The following is a 24114-nucleotide window of genomic DNA, read 5'->3' as shown; positions in this document are numbered from 1 at the left end:
TTTGTACTGTTGTAAACTATTGTTTTCTACCAAAATCTTCCAAAACTACATTTTCATACTCACATTTTCTGTTCTGGTGTGTTGGCAGCCATCTTGAATTTAAACTGTAGTGTGTTTTACTCTTCTGACACCACCAGATGGCAGTGTAAGTGTTCATGAATGTGGACATTGAGCCCTGTTAAGCAGAATAAAGTATTATGGGATAGACAGCCCAAAATGTGATGTCCACAAATGTGGACGTCAGGTCTTAAGAGGTTTTGAACAAGGTGTCCTTCCAGTTGAAACATCTCCAGTGACAGAACCATAGTTCCAAGTTATGGCTTATGCTGTGACACTTAAGTGGGAAACTAGATATGGGCCCAAACGCAGACACACAGGGGAGGCAGGATTCGGGGAAGCAAGCTTTGATTTAACAAAGCTGAAAGGCTAACTTGCTGGAAGAGGGAATGTCTACTTTGGCCCTAGTAATCAGGTTAAGAGCTGTTGGAATGTCAAAATCAGTCAGAATTAAGTCAGACTTACTTAGAACTGATTTAGGAAAAAATTAGTAGACTACAAGCCTGATATCTTGGCAATGTCATCATTGAAGGAATGTGCAGAAGTAAATGCTTGTAAATTGTGTGATAAGATTTAAAACACAACAATATGAATAGCTCCACAACATTTTAAAATGACTGTAAAAAAAAAGCCTCCTTTGTAAAGCTTTTAATGTTTCATTCTTAATATATACAGTGATGTTACAGCAAAAGTGAACACATCAATACTTTAAACAACAGATGTATAAAATGTCTCTCTGTATTACAACTGACGTGAAATAGATCTGATTTTGTCTGAAACAACTTCAAATCTGTAACTGATTAACTTCCCTGAAAATCAAATAGAGTGGGTGCATCATGAGTTGCATCATGTGTGTGTGGAGCGGGGGTGGATTTCTGTATTGAAGGCTATTTAACAGATGCTGACTCTGAGTCTCTTGTCAGTCAGCCATGGGTCATCCTGGGATTCAGATGTGGACATGGACAGTGTTTGTCTTCTTAAGTTGGATGTGTGTTGGTCGAGCAGCGGCAGGACCGTAAGTTGACCTGTTCTATCCAACAGAAGAATAACAGCGTGCATATGGGGGTTTACATTAATTTGAATAATGCTTTATTGCTGCATAATCTTCTGGGTTGGAGTGTCCTCCATGTCAGATACAGTGAGGTATCCACTGTATGTGTGTATGTTCCTGACTGTAGGCAGTACATGGTCGCCATTCCTGCAGTTCTCGAAGCTGGAGCTAAGACCAAATTCTGTGCAAGTCTCCTGCAGCCCAATGAGACTCTGGTCATGACAGTCACTTTGGTGTCCCAAGAGAAAAATACGACCCTTCTCCAGAAGACATCCAGTACAGAGTTTCACGACTGCATTCAATTTGAGGTCAGTTCTCAAAATGGACTATAAGACACAGACTTGTTATCAACAGATGAGTGTGTAATAAGGCATACACTACAAGAAAAAAACAGATCTTAATGGTGCTTTTACTGACAAATATTTGTCTGTAACAGGCTCCTTTAGTGCAGAATGAAGTGGTGCAGAAGTTGGAAGTGGAGGTACGAGGCGACACGTTTTACTCAAAACAAGTCAGAAAAGTCAAAATCCAATTCCACAAACCAAGGACATTTGTCCAAACAGATAAACCAATCTACCTCCCCGGACAAACAGGTAACCTTCAGATGATTATCTATGGTGCTGTACACAACATAGATTATTTCTGGAATGTGAAAATTTGCTACAAAATACTTTTCATGCTGTTTATTGCACAAAACAACTTCTCATGTTGATCTCATGTCAAGATCTCAGTTATTCTGGTTTGTTTTTTATCCCTCACTGGGAAACCCATCATAATCTCCCAGATTTTATTTCACCACTTGCTGGAATTGGCCTCAGATGCCCTGTGACAATTAGCTGAATGGCAGCTGTATAGCTGAAAGAGTGTGTCACAAGCTCTGTTCTAATGTTAAAGAATTCAAAACACATAGCAGAGGAAGCAAGCCAATACTAAATAGTAAATTATCTGTTATTCTAAAGTAAGTTTGATTGTAAATTGATTTCTGACTTGACTGATGAACCTCTCTGCAAACCCTTCATGAAATCTCTTTACATTTCTCACAGTGCATTTCAGAGTCATCACACTAGACTCCAAGTTGAGAGCTGCCAGTCAGCTGGTGAGTTTTGGACTCCTTACTTTTAGATCTAGTTTTTTAGTTATTGGATCGTGCTATAAACTGATCAGTCAGTTGTGTAATGAGTTGACTGACATGGTCGGTGTTATGTGACTCAGTCGGCTCCTGGTGAAGCTCTGGGTCAATAGTAACCAGGGTCTCTTAAGGTAAACTTGTCTGTGCTGTGTTTGAACATTTCTGCTGAAAAATCAATCATATTTAACATGTCTGTCATTATTTTCTTGCAGTACAATATCATTGAAATCGAGGTAAGACCATGTCCACATACCCTTTTTACCAAGTTAACAATTCTGTCACCTCAAAATTTAACTCACAAGAACAAAAACACATGGCTATAACATTCAGTCGGCTAAACCTCTGTAGAAACGGGCTGACTTGGCTAATGATAAATAACTAGTTGATTCTTTTATATTACATTGAATTACAGAGTTGAGGCAGAGCAGCTGGTAGACATCAGAGTGAAAACCTCTTTTTCTCCATAAAACACGACCCATTTTCACCAAAATCACTGATAGTGAGTGACGCATGATAGTTACATAGAGCGTTATGCTCTGAAACAAGCAACACGAAGGCAGAGTAGCTGAGACAGGGACAATATGCAACATGTTACAAGTCACTGTAACATCAAAATCATTTTGAAGCTTTTGATTTCAGGTTAAGTAATGTTGCTTTCACTGTAAAATCATGTTTTAAAGGCTAGTTTTATCAGCCCATCCCTCGTTCTTCTGTATGAATTAAATCTCAACTCAAGCTCTGTTTTCAAAGCTTCCCTCAGTTATACAGATGGTGATATTAAAGATAATCTTTAGTTAAGATTTAGTTTGGCAATTTTATTAAACTTTAAAAAAGGTATACATAATTCTTTTTATAGATAATTTCTCTTCATATATAAGCAATGGACAGTATTCACTGATACCCATATATCTTTAACTGGGTACTACTACTGCCATTAGTTGGGATCTGTTTGAGGGCAGGTTTAAGAAATATATGAAGTGTGTGTAATATTAAGTGTATTCTTCAAGTGTTTTATGTAAAAGTGATGATTCTCACAAAAAGTCAAGCAAAGTTTTACACCAACTGTATTTCTGTATTTCTCTTGTCATGAATACCTTTTTGTGGCATGTAATTTAATACACAGGATGTTAACAACAACAGGATTGGACAGTGGCTGAACAAAACATCGGGCGGTAAAATACTGCAGCTTTTTTACAACTTGAACTCTGAGGCCCGTGAAGGAACCTACAACGTTATTGTATCAGTTGGTCAACAAAAAATACGTCATAGATTCAAGGTTGAGAAATACGGTATGGCATATTTGTGTTTTTTTTGTTTGTTATATTTGAAAGATAACATGATAATGAATCAGTAATGCTAACAATCCTATTTTGTCCCCAGTTTTGCCTAAATTTGATGTAAAAATCAAATCATCTGACAAGGCAAGTATTGATCAGGAGGAAATCGAAGCTGAAGTATGTGCAAAGTAAGTCAAGGTCCTTACACTCTTATCATTTTAAATTGATCCAGTGTGGTGCTGAATGACTGCTTTTAACAACACAATTTTCTATGACCATCATAAAAAGGTATACATATGGCCAGCCTGTACCAGGCAGTGTTCATGTTGAGATGTGTCGACCTCTTCAACGCTACTATTATTATACTCCTGATAATCCGGACAATGCCCCCGAGCTAACAGCCCCATGCCACAAGGAGACAAAGCAGGTACAGTTTCCTATGTGCTGAAACAATGTGAATATAAAGGTAGACCATGTATGTGCTAATACAGTCTGTACATGTGTGTGCATCATTTACTATATAACAATGAAATACTGGAGCCACATCTGAAATGTTTGGGTTATCTGTTTAATCATGTTGGGGGAAATTCATTGTAACACACATTCAATACTATGCTTGAGCACATTCCCAAAACAGCTTCTACAGTCAAGGTTATAGTACAACAGCACCAAACAATGGAGTTCAGGTCAACTGATCACTGCTGCAGTCAGGTTGATAAATGGAAGCAAAGATGAATCCACTTTTTTAATCCTTAACATAAAATATGTTATCTCAGAGCTCCAGGTAAATGGCTCCAGATAAGAGCAGAATGTAATGTGACTCTGGGTGTTTATTCCTCCACTTTATCTGGGTCTGCACCGACTCTCTCCTCCACAGCTGGTCGACCCTGGGCAGCTGCAGCAGCTATGTCCCCTTCTTCATTGGTCCTCCTTCCACAGCAACAAACATCTGTGTGTTTGCTTTGATGGAGAGACTTTCAGAGGCAGAAAATACATATTATGCATTTAAGGAGTAATTCCATTATGTGTTTGAAATTGGGAAAGTTTGTCCATTCATTCATGTTTTCATTTATTTGAATTTTATCTTGTTTTATTGTACTTCACAGACGGACAAGGCGGGCTGTGCCACTTTCACCATGAAGATGGCCACTTTCACAAAGCTTGACCAGAAGGTTTTGATGGATGAGCTGGTCCTCAAGGCTACAGTAGAAGAGGAGGGGACAGGCAAGTTGTATAATATTTAATCATAAATTCAGATTTACAAAGAGAGTCAGAAGTAAGAAAATTGCAGTGTCATGAATTGAAACAATACGACTTTCTGTTGTAACATGAAGGCTTCTTGCGCAGATATTTCACACCCAGCACAGGAGAAAATAAAGATTTCATATGTTGTTGGAAAGCTGTCGTTCATTGACACACCCAAGATTTATGAGCAAGGATCAAATGTGGTGGGAAAAGTAAGTGAATGTGATCTTCACTTCTTCCGTATGATTCTCTGCTTATTAAGCTGTGGACAATGACGGTGATACCACTTTGTGCTTCCTACAGGTTAAAGCAGTCTATTTCAATAATACACCCATTCCTGACATGCCGGTGTACCTGTTTGAGGGTGTGAGACGGTCAGCAAATCGGCTTCAGAATCTCACAACTGACAACAATGGTGTTGCCGCTTTCTCACTGAGCACGGCTAACTTTAAAGGAAACTTCCACCTCTATGTAAGTAAGATGAGACACTGTATTCACAATCCCCTAATAACACTCTTTTAAAGGTGACTGTTATGCTTGGTTAAAGGTGCGTGAACACAGAAGCAGACAGGGAGGCAGGGAGCAGAGTTCAGGTTAATTTATTGACTTAACAAGGGAAGATCAGAGTGGTGCTGGTGAAGTGTGGGGGGGCTGTCTTAAAACCACAGGTTAATGCAGTTACCTGCAGAGGTGCAGCGAGCTGGGCAGTTGGAGCAGGACCACAGAGACAAACACAGGAGACAAATTAGATTACTAGAGAGCACTATAAACACACTAGTTGACTTAATGCTAATAGATCTACCTGGAGCCATAAACCACATCAGGAGACAAAACCATCTAGCAGCAGGTAGCACAGAGAACAGGGCTTATCAGCAGATGGCGATTACCAACCTGCTGCAGGTGTGTGTCTCTGCTGCTCAGGCGAGTGGCCAGAGAAAAACACTAAAACACAAGGATCTGCCACAGAAAGTTACAGTATGCGACGCAAAGAGACTAAAATTTAAAATGGTGTCTCAAAATGCTGCAACTGATCCAGGCGCTCGCACAGTAGCTAGTGGCCATATTGGAACAGTTTATTTCAACCTAATTATTTGCGTGGCTGTGAAGAGTGAACTCACATTTCAAAGCATTCTTCTATCTCAACCACTTCACTTATTTATGTTTTTTTCTGCAATCTAGGTTAGCAACAAACCGACACTGGGGTATGATCATTATAGAGCTGCACACTATGAGACCGGAGATCACATGGTGTCATTGATCCAACCTACAACTCCTGATACTAAAACCACAAGCTCCCTGGAGGTGAAGAAGAAGGATGCACCACTTCCCTGTGACAGAGAAGAAGACATCACCATTAAATACACTGTAGCTGGAGAGGCACCAGGCTCTGTGGATGTGATGTATCTGGTGAGTGGTGGGTGAACTGATTGTCGGCTCAACACCAGTTCTCTTCCAGAGACATGCACAGCAGACATGTTTTTAAAGTGACCTTTAAACTAGATTACTGGCATCTGTCTTAAAGATCCACTGTGTAGGATTTTGGACCTGTCAGTGTTCAGGGAATATAACATTTATAATGAGGGTTTTGATCAGTGTATAATCACCTGGAACTATTAATCATTGTGGTTTCATTACCTTTGAACAAGCCTTTTGTATCTACAGATGGAGCAGATCTTCCTCCAAAGATGTTGCACTACCGTCTAACACAAAAAATGTGTTCTAAAAAAAAACCTGGTAGATTTATAATAATCCAAAATTACAGGATACACAGTTTCAGTTGCAGAGAAAGTAATACGTAAAATGTACAATTGAGTATTATGAGGCTACTTTGTGGAGAAAGAAAATATTTGATTGACCAAATAAAATGCCATAGAGATAAAATGTACACTGATCCCCACTGATGAGTGGCCAGCCTCTTACACTGTACACTGCAACTTAGCTGCTTCCAAATGTTGCAAATTGTAATCACCTTTCTAAACACAAAAACAAGGTATGGATTGTTGTGTGTTTGAACTTTGTACCTTGTTTCCGTCTACTGCTTTTATACAAATAATAGGAGTTGAGCAACATGTGTTGAACTTGCTTCATGAGACAGGCCCCAGATCTGGTTTTAGCACGACAGCCCTTTAGCTATTACTACATATTGGTGTCCTACATACTGATCCTGTACAGCAAACCTTTTGACCAAACTCAATCAACAAATTCCCCTCAGTACTTTATAAAATGACAAATAATCACACACCAGAACATCAGGCAGAGTCGTAACCTGATGTTAAAGGATCAGTTTTAGTGTAACATCACTCATTCTTTGTGTCACTTTCTCTCAAATTCTTCAGGTTTTATCCAGAGGAGCCATTGTCATGCAAGGACTTCAACAGATCGAGGTGCAGGCTAAATCAGGTGGGCAAAGGATGACGTCTTAAAATAACCCTTTATTCTAGACTGAATGGTTTTTGACCTGCATTGTTATAGATCTATAGTTTCATGTGTATGATGATTGTTGTTGCTGTTTCAGTGACTGAGGGCGAGGTGTCCTTCAGGTTGAAGGTGTCTGCAGAGATAGCACCAGACGTCCAGATTGTGGCTTACGCCGTCCTCCCCAGTGAGACTGTGATCGCCCACAGTGCTGACTTCTCCATTGAGAAATGCTTCACTAACAAGGTCAGTATGAGAAGGAGACTTGCGGTACTGACTGTGCTTGTCAGAAGCAGGCGTAGAATTAAAAGGTATTATAGTTGTACTACAAAAGGTCAATATTTGGCCCTCCAAGACCAGCCGAGTACAGAGGTGATTTACAGGAGCTCTGGCAGGACTATAACTCCAAGCATGAGAAGACATGACAGGTGGGGACAGCAGAGGTATACAGCGGAGGAGGAGCGAGAGAGTATCGGGCATCAGCAGTGGATGAAAATGTAGTGCTGAAATTTTGCTGGTGGCCTTGTGGTTATGAGGAAGATGCCAGGAGACCTCAGTGTCATAAGAAGGAGCATTTATTGACAGGCTTGATCAAGGAAAACAATAAGATGGTGGCGCGCATGAGTGCAGCAGCTCTTAGCTCTCTATTCTCGTATGTAAGCTGAGCTTACAGTGTCAATAAAAGAATTCTATTTTATTCTATAGCTACGGGTACAGTTTGCCAACCACTACTGTTCTAACTAGCATTCCAGTCAGTACTCTATTTAACCCATCACTGGATATCCACGGTCACCTGGGATACCTGGGTCAAACCGTATGCGATACTCTTTGGGCTGACTCACATGCTCAAAGACGGAATAATTAGTCCAGTCTGAGATGTGTTGCTCACTGAGAGACAAATGTATCCAAGGGCTGAAAGACAAAGATTGTGAATAAGTTGTGTTTGTATCTGTTGAGTTTGAATGAAGATGACTTAATGTTAGCTGCTCTTTGTTCAGTTAGAGAGAAATGTTACTACAGACGGCATATGGTTATATTTTAATATTTGGGAAGGGAAAATGTTTACTTTCTTTACTTTGTTTTGTCATTTGTTTTCAATCTTTATTTAGATTGTTTTGTTCATTTACAACAATGAAAACTAAGAGAACTTGTGGAAATTGTGGAAATGAAACTCCCAGCTCTGAGCTAAGACAGGACAGGCTTAGCTGATTAGCATGACGAATAATGTCAACACAGTTTTTTTTTAAACTGATGATAATGTCAGGTATTTTTCTCTAATGTTTGCTGCCATGTCTTACAAATTGTTCTTTTAATATTTCACAAGTATGGTTGTGCAATCCCTTTGCAGTAGTTATACTTACTAACACAAACTAAAGCACAATGAAAGTGAAGTACTAGGAGATCATTCTTCTGATCAGCACTGACCATTACAGGATTTACATTCTAGTGAGTGACTTCTATGTGGCCTCTCCCCTGCGAGGTACTTCACATATAAAGGTGTTGGCTTGATGAAAAACACAGTGATTTCATTTGACTGGCCTCCTGATTAAAAATCCATCAAGGAGATTTTCTGGAGTCGTTTACATGTTTGACGAGATCAGAGATTGTCATCTTGAACCACTAAAATCCAGATGGTGCGTTTTGTGTCTTTCTGTATGTGTCAGGTGTCCTTGGAGTTTTCTCCCTCGTCAGCTGTCCCAGGAGAGGAGACCAACCTGCAGGTGACGGCCCAGCCGGACTCTCTCTGTGGTGTGAGTGCTGTCGACCAGAGTGTCCTCATCAAGGAGCCAGGGAAGACCCTGCAGGCAGAGCAGGTAACTGCTGGAATCCCCACAGATAGATGCAGATCACCTGTGTGCCATCTGAATAATCATTTTTTTATATAAGGTTATCATTTTAATCTGCTATGTTTTCCTTTCACTCTCTGCCAGTTGGAGATTTTTAACCAACTCTACAGATTTTTACTGATAATTTCACCCACTTGTGAAGTATGCAGGAATGAAAATACTGTACAATGTTCAGATATGTGAGGTGTACCCCCCTGTAAGACTATACCTGGGTACAGTTTTCTACATCCACGTTTAAAGAGCATGAGGAAAATCCCAAGAATTGTTTTTTGTAAAATCTTCATACAGCACAAACATGTGGTCATTAATAGCCTTGAGCTGTTCCTTTCTTTTCAGATATTTGGGTTGCTGCCGGTCAGAAAAGTATCCAATACTCCAAATGACGTTCAAGATCCTATCGATTGTCTGTATGTGAGACCTAGAAGATACATTCTGCCTTATCCTCCTAACCTCAGTGACAGAGAGGACGCTTATACAGTTTTCCAGGTACTGCACAAAAAATAACATCCCATATAAATATTTTGAGACATTATGTTGTTGTACAGTTGATTAACTTTACAATGATGGCTGTATTATGTCCGTTTATCTAGAACGTAGGGCTGAAGATGGCAACAAACTTGTTAATCCGAGTACCTTCATGCCTCAAATACAGGGGAATAGAATACCGCCGTGGCTATGGTGACTTTCTTTTTCTTATCTATATAATGACATGCTGAATATTTTCTAAATTTTAAACAGTGCACTGTGTCATTGCTGTGCTCTGATTCTGATGATATATTTTCTGATTTCATTTCAGATGTTGGTATAGCGTATGACAGGTTTCATATGAGAAGAATAGGTTCCCGTGTAGGAGCAGCTGCACCTGGTTCATCTAGGTTAGTTGGGGGAAGTTATCCTGAAGATACCTCACCAATAGAGACTGTCCGCACTTTCTTCCCTGAAACCTGGATATGGGACCTGGTGGAAGTTGGGTGAGCTTCTCGCATTACTATAACTAATTCATTGCCCATTGGAAGTATGTATTCCTATAGAAAAGTGGGAGGTTAAGTAGCTTTTTCATGGATGGCCAAATGAGGTTGTGTTTGAAGGTGGGACGTCAGAGATATAATTGGCTGTTTTTGTCTCCTTTTGTTTTTGCCATTATATTTCACCGTAAAAACTATTTACTGTGCCTTGTTTGGTGTCATTATTGTCAGCATAACTTCACATGTGTGACTGTACAGTTATTTTTTCATTTTGACTCACTGTATTAACACAATGGACCTAAAATCACAAAAAACATCAAATCTGAGCAGGGAAAAGTTAGATTTTTTTACTGCGAAAACCACAAATATGTTTAAGGAACCATTTTTATTACTTATAATCAGCATTGGTCAAGTTACTTGGAAATAGTATTTAGTTACTAATTAGTGATTACTTCACCAAGAAAGTAATCCAGTTACTTTTCTGATTACTTGCACTGATGTTTTTGTTTTTGTCACCAGTATCCAAGTCAAACTCAAAGTAATGTCAGTACTTCCAAGCATTAAACGCTGCATGGTCCTGCTCTCTCCCGCGCTCCATGCTGTCTCTTGTTGATCGTTACATGTGTCAGTGTTTACCACTGACATTGCGCCGCTCATACACAAATAGTCATTGTCATTGTCACTCACGCAGGGCTGATTGCCGGATCTCTGCCGTACCAGCATGACTGGAAAAAAAAAAAATGTGTTTGCCCGTTGATCTAACACACAGCTCTCTGGATCTAACAGAGGCGCAACTTTCACTCAATCACACTAACGATAGGTCTACTAGCCAATCAGAAATACAGCGTGGGCCTGCCTTGCAAGGTGCCCGCTGCTCATCCAGAGCAATCTGGGGTTCAGTATCTTGCTCAATCGAACCAGCTACCTTCAAATTATTAAACGACCCGCTCTACCTCCTGAGTTACAGCCATCATATTTAATTATTGTGACTTAATGTTAGTATGTTTTTTACAGCTCACTGAATGTGTTTGTGTGTATTCTTTCATCCAGAGAGTCTGGAACGAAGGACGTGCCCTTCACTGTCCCAGACACAATCACCACTTGGGAGACAGAGGCTTTCTGTTTGTCCCCTCAGGGTTTTGGCTTGGCTCCTCGTAAAGAGATCAAAGTGTTCCAACCCTTTTTCCTTGAGCTGAGTCTGCCTTATTCCATCATTCGGGGGGAGCACTTTGAACTCAAGGCAACCATCTTCAACTACCTGTCCAGCTGCATCATGGTAATCAATGCTTTGACATTACTTATAGATACAATAAGGAAGATTTCGGCATTAATTGTTGTAACAAGACTTTGCTCGATGTTTTGTTGAGTTTTTTTTACCAACACACAGCCCTCCCTCCCATGAGTCTTTTGTTTTCTGATGAAGAGACCCCATGAATGCAGAAACTAGATATTTTGCATTTAATGTTGCTAATGTTGGCATAAGAACATGATTACACTAACATGCTTACCATATTTATGTTTACCATATTGGCAACTCAATCATCTCAACAGGTAGTGGTAAACATTCTGGATTTATTTTCTTAAATAGTTTAATTTACAGAATACTTTATGTTTTGATGTATGATTTATTTAGAATAAAAATCCAAGATTCAGCTTCAAATTGTTAAATGTGTGCTGTGCTGTGCTACATTTTGAACAGTTGTTCTCTGTATGCTATAAATTCCCAGTCATAAAACACATTCTCATACCCAAACAACTGAATTGTCATTGACAATGACTCCTTAAAACAACATATATCACTGTTCCCAAAAACAACATGACTGTTGCAGTATATAAGCAACAGGCATAATGGTCATTCACTCTATGCTCACTGTTTGGGTAGATTTTTTAGAAGATAACTGTTTGGCTGGATTTAGGAAAACATCATCATTCAGTTAAAGAGACTAGGTTACTTCAGTCACAAATGTACCTACGTTATGTAACTTTGTTATGTTATGAACGTGATGTAACTTAACGTCAGTAAGTTAAAGTTACTGACTATTGGTTTTCACATGTGACACTAACAGCGGTCTCCTGGATGAGAGTCCTCTGCTTGTTTGAACTGACCATCCATCCCTAACTTCCTCCATATGTGGATTATTTCAGCCTTTATACTACTTAATCTGACTTCCTCCTTTGCTGTCTTAATGATAATGATATTGCATAAAACAGAGGCCACCAGCAAACAAGTGAAATATATATGGGTGATGATAAGCTGCTTTCACAGTTGTAGATGTTTTTCTGATGAGGACAACCTGAAAATATAAATTGCTGTCTCCATTTAACAGGTCACTGTGACTGCAGCTCCCTCCTTAGATTACACCCTCACCCCCCTCTCTGGTGACGAGTACACATCCTGTCTGTGTGGCGGCGAGCGCAAGACCCTCAGCTGGACCATGGCTCCCTCAGCCTTGGGTAAGTATCAAGCTTTCATCCACACTGCAGTAAAATGCTGAAATGTCCCCAGCGCTTCCCTTTTTTATTCTCAGTGAAATCAGTGACAAAATGTTTTCACACTATAATATTTCATGTTTTGATTGTGTTTCATGCTGTGTTGGCTGATCTTCTTTAGGGGCTGTGAATGTATCTGTGACTGCTGAGGCTGTAGCATCCCACGCTTTGTGTGGCAACGAGATTGTGAGCGTGCCAGAAAGAGGTCGTATTGATGTGGTCACACGATCTCTCATTGTAAAGGTTGGTACCTTAACAAAAGATGACAAAGAAACCATGTCTGCACTGTATTTAATAGAAAAGAGAAACTAACAGAAGTCATTATTTTCTTCCCTCTCAGGCTGAGGGAACTGAGATGATGAAGAACTACAACTGGCTGCTCTGTCCAAAAGGTCAGTATGGATGGATGGATGGATCCACTTTGTGACACTGGTCTTATTTCCAGTCTGACCTGTTTCAGCATACTAACTGAAGTGTTAATTAAATCTCTTGAGTTTTACTTGAGTTTTCACTCTATATTATGTTTGTTCTCTTTCTCTGCACACAGATGAGACTTTGACAGAAGAAATAGACATAGAACTCCCTGAGAACATGATTGATGGATCTGGCCGAGCTACACTATCAGTCCTGGGTAAACTGATAAATGAAGTGAATGAAGTGTTGTTTTAACCAGTGGTGGAAAGTACTGAAATCCTGAACTCAACCACAATTACAGTGACATTACTGTGCTCTCAATTACAAGTAAAGCTACTGGTATTAAAATAATACTTTAGAGTATTAGTTACTTTTAAGTTGAAATTACTTTTTACTCCTGCATTGTTCTTGTCAAAACACACAAGATAGGCCCCAAATGCAAAAACATAGCGCAAATTATAATTGTTCTCAAATGTCAGCTAGCATTAGCCATGTTGCATGCTGTCTTCAGACTCAAACAGAAAATAACCAGCTCAAACTCTGACAGGTCTGCTCAGTGGTCATGGTCACCTCTCCAAACCAGGGCCTGTTGCAAAGTTTTGTTTTTTGTCCACACGCCAGGGTTTTCATTGGCACATTTGTGATTGGATAGCCTTATTAGCCACCAAATGAAGCTTTGAGGTTTAAGTTTAGATATCAGTTAAGATTTTAAGTACGAGTAACATTCGTACAAGTATGAGTATAAAAGTTCATGAACACTCACTAACTGTAATTTAAGAAGATGTAATCAGTATGGTTGTCAAATTATTAGGTTTTCTTTGAATAATTACGTGAATAATTACACAGCAACAACAAAAAATGCAGATTAATCACGCTTCATTGCGCCCCTTGATCTGATGTTACTGCTTTGATAACATGTTGAAGGCACACTCTGCACAAACTCCCTTGTTCTTAACAAGGAGCCACACCACTCTTAACACACCAGAAGCCAAGCTTGGTGGGTGACATATAAGATTCTACTGTAGTCCACTTTAGCGACACACAAAAGCACAAAATTAAGATATTTGCCAAAAATTCTAAAACATTGTCAGGAAAGATCATTAAAATACCAAAACACCTAGTCACCTTAAAACTGGGCGTCAAGCAACTATTGTAAGGGATTAATTAGACATAAAAAAAAAAATTATATATATATATATATATATATATATATATATATATATATATATATATATATATATATATATATATATATATATATATATATATATATTATTTTTTTTATATATATATTATTATTTTTCTGCATTATATATATATATATATATATATACATATATATATATATATATATATATATATATATATATATATATATATATATATATATATATATATATATATATATATATATATATATATATATATATATACCAAAATACACTGGAGTGAAGCTTCAAACCATCAAAGTACTTCAACTTAGAATACCACCTCTTTTAAAAGTTTAGAATATCTATTTATTCATTGATTTACTCATCAACCAAAATGTATTTGTGTTGATATATTTCGGAAAGCTTACAGGTAAATATTGGCACATATGATTAATTTTGATTGATTAATCACAAAGCTTGTAATGATTGATTTTTGTATAGCTTGACAGCCCCAGTAATTGGTTAATCTTTAACCATACACAATCTGGAAAGTTAACAGTATTACCTCCCTTGAAGCCTTTCTCTAAATATAACAATATTAGTCCTATTGCCCCAGACCAGGAGTAGCACATTAGAATACAAGGGCAAAACACAGGGGTGATTAATAGATCACAGGTGAGGAGTAAAAATGGCAAAGGAAGAAAATAAGAAGCGAAACATGACACATGAGGAAGCAGCTTCAAAATAATGTAGGAAATAACAAAACCAAAAACACAAACTATGACAAATCCAATTACATTCTGATTCTATGGGCGGGTATTTTATGGGTGTTGTAGCAACATAACACTCACTTTTATTTTCTGTGTCAGGTTGGTTACATGTTCTTGCTTAGCCAGTCAGTGTTTTTGTGCAGGTGACATTCTGGGCCGAGCCCTGAAGAACCTGGATGGGCTGCTGACGATGCCATACGGATGTGGTGAGCAGAACATGGCACTTCTGGCCCCGAACATTTACATCCTCCAGTACCTGAGAAATACACAGCAGCTGACCCCAGCTATCACAGAGAAGTCTAACAACTACCTGACCAGTGGTGAGTCTCTGTTTAGAAACATATAAGACCCTTAAGATGTGCAAAATATACAACCTGTAAGCATCAGATTCCTTTTATTATATGTATTAACAGGAGATCTGGTGTGTTTAATCACTTGAGAGCGTCCCAAACAAAACCCCGAGGTCACTGGGGCGACCTTTGTTGCATAGTATTCCTCATCTCTCCTCTCTTTTCCTGTCTTCTCTCTGCTACCAGCTGTCCAACAAAGGCAAAATATTTCCCAAAATGTTGTTTTTCTTTGTCTGTACATTTAAACTGACAGAGATATCATGAACAAATTTCCCTCCGTGTCAATATGTGAACCAGTAATGCCCCATTGACAGGCTTCATTTCTTCTTCAGGCTACCAGAGACAGCTGAACTACAAACATTCTGACGGTGCTTATAGCACATTTGGAGCAGGAGCAGGGAACACTTGGTGAGGACAATACTAATCAATCCTCCATATAGAATAGTGTTTGTACAGGTGCACCATCTCTTATCAATATAATACAGCTGACCTCAGCTGTTCTCTGATGACTATCATGAGACGTTACACAGATCAGGTTCGTCCTGGTGTCGTATCCTGTCAGTTAATGTCTAACCTTGTTGTAACATCCTCAGGCTGACAGCTTTCGTGCTCAGATCTTTCGCCAAAGCCCAGTCTTTCATCTACATCGACCCAACAAAGATTGAGCAGTCAAAGATTTGGCTGGAGCGCAAACAACGTGAAAACGGCTGTTTTGAACAGTCAGGAAAACTCTTCAACAACAGAATGAAGGTAAGGTGAAAAATCCCTGAAGTGTTTCATATTCTAAAAGGACTATCAGTTAACATCATCATCAGCTGCTGATAACTGATGAAGGTGAGACATGTACATTTCCATACCCCCATCAGCTATGCATGCCTCAGTAGTAACTTTGAAATACTGGCACCATCCATCTGAATGTGAGCAGTTCACTAGATAACTTATATAACTTTGGGCTCCTGACTGTTGGAGATACAGCGTTATAATATCTATAAGATGCTCAATCTCTGCAGGGTGGAGTGTCTGATGAAGTGACTCTCAGTGCCTACATAACTGCTGCCTTCCTGGAGATGAATACGTCTGCAAATGTAAGTAGTGTCTCGGCCGTACAAACAGTTAATGTTGTTTAAAATGTAAACTTTGCCATAAGCAACAATGAATAAAACATAGATTGTATACTTTTGATACATAATTATTTTTTCTCCTTTTGTTCAGTATCCATTCATTGAGGTCAAAAGTTTCCCTGAATCCAAGAATTTGTTCACACAATATTCTAACAAAAAATACTCATGAAACAGTAGAAACATGCTGTGTTTTGATCAGTAAATTCAACTAATATTACACTTATTTATCATGATTTTTTAAAATGATTTTGTTTTAATCTTTTGTAGGATGCCTTGGTAAAACAGAGTCTGTCATGCCTCAGGGAGTCCATGAGTGACCTCAGTAACACCTACACCACTGCTCTGCTAGCATACGTCTTCACCCTGGCAGGAGACATGGAGGCTCGCGCTCACCTTCTGAAGCACCTAGACACTGTTGCTGTAAGACAAGGTGAGTCATCCTCCTGAGGGAAGTCACTGAGGCACCGTTATTGTAAGTTTAGCTGACCTGGTCCCTTTTTTCTGTTTGTAGGAGGTTTCCTCCACTGGTCTCAGACAGCAGCAGAAACGTCAGCCTCTCTGTCTGTGGAGATCAGCTCCTATGTGCTGTTGGCCAAACTCAGTGCCTCTCCTACTGCTGAAGACCTGGGTTACACCACACCGATTGTCAGATGGCTTACAGGGCAGCAGAACTACTACGGAGGCTTCTCCTCTACACAGGTACAGTGAAAAGTGAAAAACAGCTGGACCTTTGTGAAACTTTGTGAAGGCATCTAGACACGTCTTCAGTGATGTGTCTGAAATCATGGGGTGAAATCATGGAGACCCTAGCTTATGTCCAGATGGCTAGCTACCTATAATACCTATGCAATGCAGTTTCGTTATTTTCCGACCAACGCAGTTGTCCTTATGTGGTCCCAGCCCTAATGTTGTGTAAATAGGAAACAGCCCCCACCTGTGCACCCCTGAGCGCAAATCAGGGTGGCTGTAGCTCAGCAGGTCGAGCAGGTTGGCTTGTTATTGGAAGGTCGCTGGTTCAAATCCCGGCTCCGGACTGAGCTGAGCTGCATGTCAAAGTGTCCTTGAGCAAGATACTGAACCCTAACTTGCTCCTGATGTGCGGTTGCCACCTTGCATGGAGGCCTCTGCCATCATTGAGCTCTGCGATGATCTGGCGACTTGTTCAGGGTGTACCCTGCCCTCGCCCAGAGACAGCTGGGATTGGCTACAGCAAAAAACTCCATGACCCCATAAAAGGGATAAAGCAGTTACAGACAATGGGTGGATGTTAGTGCAAATCTTTTTTTCCTTAAATAACTTATTTAAACCTTGCAATGAACTACCAAATTAAATAAAATAGAATAGAATAGATAGACAGCGCCTCTACTCACACAGCTGAGCTACATTTACCCTGATGGAGGTCACAGTTGAAACTGATGAGCATCGGTAAGCCAGGACCTGTACTGGCACATATTAACATTCATACTGTAGTCGAGAAACAGTTTCTCACACAGATGTGTTTCCAAAAAGGCAGGATGGATAGAGGGAGTTCTTTCTGACATTGTCATGTTGTCTTCTCCTTGTGCCTCTCTGAATTTAGTTTCAGCTCACAATCTCAGCAACTCTTCTGTCACCTAGAATTTGTCATTAATACCGCTGATGAAAATAGCCAGCGGTGCACTCTCAGTCCAGTCTGTGCTTTCATCAAATTCCACAGAGTATGCAGTGAAACGTCATGTCCCGTAACTTTATAAATGTCACTTGATATCTCATTAATTTGCTCTGTCAATGTCTTTTCCGATCAAGAGATATTGTTGAACAAGCTCTTTTTTTTGGACATGGAATATTAGCAACTTGCCACATGCAATCCTAAATGGCCCTTTGGTGAATGGCTTTCCAGCTTTGGCAATTAATTCACTCACAACATTCTTTATGGAAAAGACCTTGTTGAGACGATTGTCCTCTATGTAGACGGTTGGTCCATTGTTTACTCTCGTCTCCCGGGTGCTTCTCATATTGCTCTCTGTGTTTAGTCAAGTAATGACGTTTGACATTATATTCTGGCAATATAAGTTATTACAACAGGAGATGACCCGTACGTGGCAGCTTAGAAGTGGATATCTCTGCAAAACAATAAATAGGCATGTTGGACGTAACACCTGATCTGTTACTTCATCACACTTCATTTTTGAATGTCTTGAACTTAAATTATGCCCACACCTTACAAAATACACTTTTAATCACAAATTACAATTATTGAGGATCTGAGCATTTAACTTTCATGGTTTTAACTTGGAGGCAGTGATGGCTGGCATTAGCTTTCTGAATAAAGATCAGTATTCAGAGAGACCAGGAATTCATGAAGTTAAGTCTTTTTTTAAAAAAAAAAATATGTCTTTGTTGTAGGACACAGTGGTGGCTCTTCAGGCTCTGGCTCTCTACGCAACTCTGGTGTTCAGTCCGGTTGGTTCAAGCACAGTGACAGTCCAGTCTCCCAGTGGCCAGCTGACATTTGATGTTAATCAGGACAACAAACTGCTCTACCAGGAGGAGGTGCTGAAGTATGTGACAGGAAAGTACAGCCTGGAGGTGAAGGGCACTGCATGTGCTTCAGTACAGGTCAGTCATCACTGCAGCTCTATATTCAGTACATAAATTACCATAAACACAGCAACACACCAATGTTAAATAGGATTTTTTGCCATACCTCTATTGTAATGGGTCTCTTGTAGTATGCTTTGTTTAATCATAGGCTGTTTCTTTTCCAAATTAGGGGTGAAATCTGACTATTTCTGTTATTAAAAAAATATATAATGTTGAGAAGGTTATGTGATCTGAAAATAAGAATAACAATTTAGGAAACACGTCTTGTGTGTTAATTATTCCACCGAGGAGGATAGGCAGCAGATGCCAGCACTAACCCTAACCCTTTCTACAGAGAAAGACCTTTTTGTCAAATAATACGATCCTTGTAACAAAGCCACACGTCACATAAGTCTCACTCTGAAATCTTTTGAGGTGAGCTGTAACAGTTGTTGCCTCATCCAGATCATCAAAATCAGTTAGTCATCATGACTTGGTATGAATTATTGATGGCAGTCTTTGAGGTACACTCCAAACTCCTCTCTCCAGCTCTGACTGACATTCACACCATGGTCTTCCTGCAGCAACTCACCTCTAGTTACAAAACAGATCTCATCATTTGACAAAAAGCTATATCTCCATACTATTTTTTTCTGTAATGTTTTAAGAATAACAATCTCAGCCTGTCAGTAACAAAAACAAGCAATTAAAGTGAACTTAACTTTGACAGTTGGATTTGCCCCAAAAGGGTTATGATGCAACCAACAGCCATATTTCAGCTGCTCACTGAGGTGATTTACTGGACCAGTTCTGAAACAGTTGGTAGCTATAAATGATTTACACACCAAAGTTTGTAAAACACAGGCTCATACCGTGCCTTGCAAAAGTATTCACCCCCCTTTTCCACACTTTTCAAAAGTTCAAGGGGGTGAATCCTTTTGCAAGGCACTTTATTTAAAAGCACAGGAATTCCCTTTTAGCAGGTCCAGATGTTGGTGAAGGTTAGAGTAAAGATATAGAAATGTCATCAGCATAAAGTGAAACACTATGCTCAGTGCTGTGGTAAATACCTGCAGATAGCAATAGTAAATGGCTTGATTTCCAGGGCAAATAAACATGTTACTTACACCACATTTGTCCACGTTTATGATTATCAAACCTTCCTTGTGCACCTCTTTTCCCAGATTTCTCTGCACTACAACATCCCAACTCCTACTGATGTGAATACCCTCAGTGTGGAGGTTAAACCAGAGGCTGACTGCACCCTCAAGAGACCCAAACTTACTCTGAAGCTTAAGTCCCTGTAAGTAATCACCACCAACTGGATCTACATGACAGCAATGATAGAAGAATACTAAGATACTGAACAATCCTCTGAAAACAAACGTGTGGCAAATGTCCATAACTTAGTAGTTTATACTTTGCTCAAGCATATCTTGTAGATATCTAGATAGATACTGTAGCCCTATTATAAGTTTCTCTGCATGCAACTTGTAGATCTTTAGTAGAAGAAATGGATGAACTATAACTCCATAACATCACATTATTATGCTTGAATTACAGATACAGTGGAAAGGAGAGCACTACTAACATGGTGATCCTGGATATCAAAATGCTCTCAGGGTTTGTCCCAGACCCACAGTCTTTGAAGAGGGTAAGCTGTTTTAGTAGTTAGTTACACTTCAGATTTGCATTATTATTGTTGATGTCAAGACAACAGGATGACCCAGCTGAATATCACCTCCTCACAGCTCAAAGGTGCCCAGCTGGTGGATCGTGTTGAACAAAAGGAAGATCACGTTCTCGTGTACTTAAAGAGGGTGAGAGGAATTCAGTGAGTGACAATTAATGATGTTCTACACATTTGTTACTGATTGTGTTGTCTGTTTTTCTTCCAACAGCTAACAAAGGACATTCTTATCAACCACACCCTTGAGATTGTACAGGAGCACCCAGTGCAGAACCTGAAGCCAGCTGTGGTCAAGATCTATGACTACTACCAGACAAGTAAGTCAGATACTCTACTGCAGTCCTCTCCAATACTCAGTCAATCCTGAGCATTAAACACCTGAGCATTTGTCAGAATAGCAATCCCTGATGACTGTCTGATGACAGTTTAGCCTTTGAGGGCAATGGCCAATGTTTTGAGGTTTCAGTTGTAGCCATCAGATATTCATAACAAATATCTGGGCCAAGACTTCCTCTTCCTTGCCCAGGTCATTATTTACAGTTCGATTAGCACCTTGAGGCACAAGACAGTAGGAGTTTATTGTGCAGATGTTTAGAAAGCGAAACAAATTCAAACCGTCATCAGAAAATACCCAAAGAATTACAAGATTGTATTTACCTTCACACGACCAAAGCCCATCTGTTTTAAGTATCAAGAGAGTATCGTATAAGTAAATTGGAGTATTGTATGTTTTTAATGAGTTAGACTGTTGAGCAATTTAAGAAAGTTCACTCTTATTTGATTTTTTTTCTTTTCCGTCTCTCTTCTGCTAGGTGACCAGGCTGAGACAGAATACAGCTACCCTTGTGTTGCAGGTAACAATCCGTAACAGCATACAGAGAAAATCTATATATCTTATATTGATTAACCTCAAAACCACATAAAGCAAACACTTTCTTTTCTCTTTCACAGCTTGAAGTGTGACGTGTAGTCCGTCCTCAGGTGGTCGCTGATTCCAGTATCATTTGATACAATTCTGAACTTTGTGTAATTCCATGTCTGTTTTCTGGAATTGTACACATACAGTTAAGACTTATCTGCTGTTAATGAAAGACATGCACAGTGGACAGTGAAATAAAGTGATCTAAATCTCGCTTTCTTGGGCTTTTATTATTTAGGTAAGGTTTGGATGACATTGTTCGAACTTTTTTTTGTTAATTAAGATGAGATAATCCTTTATTAGTCCCATGGAAATTTGCATTATTTCGAGCAGCTAAGGGGATAGCAAAAATAGAGAGCAACAATTAAAACAATTGCAACAGAAAACTAAACTCACCAGCATGTGAAAAGATCTCAGTGTGGAGGTCAAACTCGAGGCTAACTGCACCAGCAAATCTCACAGACCCAAATTCGCTCTGAAGCTTAAGTTCCTGTATGTAATTATCATTCAGTTAAAGAGGAAATACTGCAATTCTTGACAAATGACTTTTCTTATCCACAGCGTGTGACCATCCATAGTTCTCAGGTCGATGGACATGTACTTATCTCAAACATATCATGAACTATGAATTGATGCCTGGCAAAGTTGGCAAACTGGCCTCTGGTTTAACTTATTAGCTATCAGCAGCTATTCACTACACAAAAGAGTATAACAAGCAGCAGCTGGCGGTTATTTGCTGGTACCTTAGAATTCTGGCCGCTTCCTACAAACTACACCTCTGCTGACACTTGTTATGATGAACGAGTATATCAGTATACTCGTAAGAAGACTCTAAATTACGTCCTCTAATGAGACTGAAGAGCTTACAGTGACTTTCATTTGCAGCTTTAAGACTGATGTGTTCTTTGTGATCCCAACAACATTTTAAATAATTTAAGTAATTATAATGAAATGTTTGCTGTATTTGTCTGGTGTAGCATGTCTGCAGGTGCGTGTTTACGTTAAACCGGCTGTAATTAGGGGTGCTGCTGAAAGTAGGGCCAATGCACGCAGTCTTTTTAGTTCTAAATCCTCCACAATGTACCGTGCCCTGTCAAATTTCACAGGGCAGTCCACATTCATGGATACACTGTGACACCATGTTTGAGGATAATTTGGCCACTGCTAGAATGGCATTCATCTTAGGCTGAACAGTCCATCTCTAACTGGACAGAGTAGCCTCTTGTGTCCAAAAGAAGACATCTACAACCTCATCTTCTTCTCCACTGAAACCTTGAAGATCAATCATTGTCTCAGTGCTACTAGTACCAATCTACATTTACTTTCACACCAAGACCCACACAACAGAACGGAAACTGGACAGTAAGGTTAACAACTTTTCACACTGAAAAAGCTGTCTCAGCAAGCAACAGAATAGATAACTGTACAACTGAGACAATGGTATTATTAGATGCAGCCACAAGAGGGCTCTAGTGGACAGAGTAATGGAATCCCTGCTGAGAGCCTGAGAGTGGCTGAAGAGCCAGGTCTACAAGAACAGACTCTGTCAGAATGCCCTGGTTCGTCCCATTTAGTGCTAATGTGTTTGCTCCTTTATGTTTATAAAAGGTTGTGGTTGTGTTTTTTCTATTGCTCTACACTCATTAAAAAAAAAAAAAAACTTTATCATGGAATCCTCTAGATTTACTCTTGATGAATTAAGATTTTCTGAGGGTGGTGCTGTTGTCTTGCTTTTTGTATCATTCCAGTGTTGTAAAATGTACCAAAAAGCCATACATGCATAAAAGTAAAGATATGATGAAATATTGCTTTGGTAAAAGTGAAAGTCACCCATACGAATAACACCTGAGTGCCTGGTACTAAATGTACTTGCATATAAAGCATAGAAGAAAAACTAAACTTTACATGTTTTCATGTACTGTATATTCCCTGATCACTGGAGTCAGTACTTTTTTAAAAGATGCCCTAGTTTTACTCTGATGCAGCACGCAATCTGCAAAGTGACTAGAAAACTAAATGCATCAAATGTATTGGAGTGAAAAGTGCAGATTTGTTTACAAAATGAGGTGGAGCGCAAGCACGGAGTAACAGAAAATGCAAATATGTCACTACCCACTATGAGATGTACAGATGGATGGATACATTAATTACACAGACCTTGAGTGGATAAACTTAGTTACAATCAATCACCACTGCCTTTGCTGCAAACAGTCAAAACATCATTCACAAATTTGAGGTTTAATGTCCTCACTGTATTGCATAATAATCGTTTCATTTTATTCAATATATAGTAAATGCTGTCTCCTCTGTATGTTGAATGGCCAGTTATTGTTCTTCCTGCTGTGCACTGATCAGCCACAACACTAAATATGAGTGACACTGATCATCTTATTACAATGCAGCAGCAGTCATTTGTTTAGTACCACATTAAGCTATTTTGATGAGGCATTTTTCTCAGCAGACATTTTGACTCATGTATTACACTTACAATTGCACTCTCATTAATAAGTGTAGGTAAGTAAGTAAGCCATTTCAGTGAGCCAGCATGCAAAATACCAGAACCTTGAACCTTATCACCTAAAGTGAACGCAGCCATCGTTAGTGATATTAGTTCCACCTGTTCTTTACCTGTCGTGACGTGTCAGAATATCTGCCATGAGC

At 39.4% G+C, this 24114-nt stretch overlaps 1 protein-coding gene across 1 annotated transcript; it reads left to right on the top strand.

Annotated features, from left to right (window-relative positions):
- The first annotated feature begins 923 nt into the window (after positions 1-923).
- On the top strand, positions 924-21666 carry LOC119006033 (alpha-2-macroglobulin-like). Its single transcript, XM_037074361.1, has 36 exons — positions 924-1072; positions 1236-1416; positions 1545-1701; positions 2152-2204; positions 2450-2470; positions 3361-3526; positions 3618-3702; positions 3803-3941; positions 4621-4738; positions 4862-4971; positions 5063-5230; positions 5939-6166; positions 7096-7159; positions 7275-7420; positions 8839-8988; positions 9358-9507; positions 9612-9699; positions 9818-9992; positions 11037-11262; positions 12314-12440; positions 12598-12719; positions 12817-12868; positions 13024-13107; positions 14955-15131; positions 15494-15569; positions 15755-15911; positions 16172-16246; positions 16550-16712; positions 16794-16981; positions 18668-18880; positions 20029-20147; positions 20408-20498; positions 20596-20664; positions 20746-20851; positions 21347-21388; positions 21486-21666. The coding sequence occupies exons 1-36, from the start codon at positions 987-989 to the stop codon at positions 21488-21490; spliced, it is 4377 nt and encodes a 1458-aa protein (XP_036930256.1). The 5' UTR covers positions 924-986; the 3' UTR covers positions 21491-21666.
- The last annotated feature ends 2448 nt before the right edge of the window (positions 21667-24114 follow it).

Source organism: Acanthopagrus latus, chromosome 2, assembly GCF_904848185.1.
Source record: "Acanthopagrus latus isolate v.2019 chromosome 2, fAcaLat1.1, whole genome shotgun sequence".
NCBI lineage: Eukaryota > Metazoa > Chordata > Actinopteri > Spariformes > Sparidae > Acanthopagrus > Acanthopagrus latus.
This window is presented reverse-complemented; position numbering and strand designations above follow the sequence as displayed.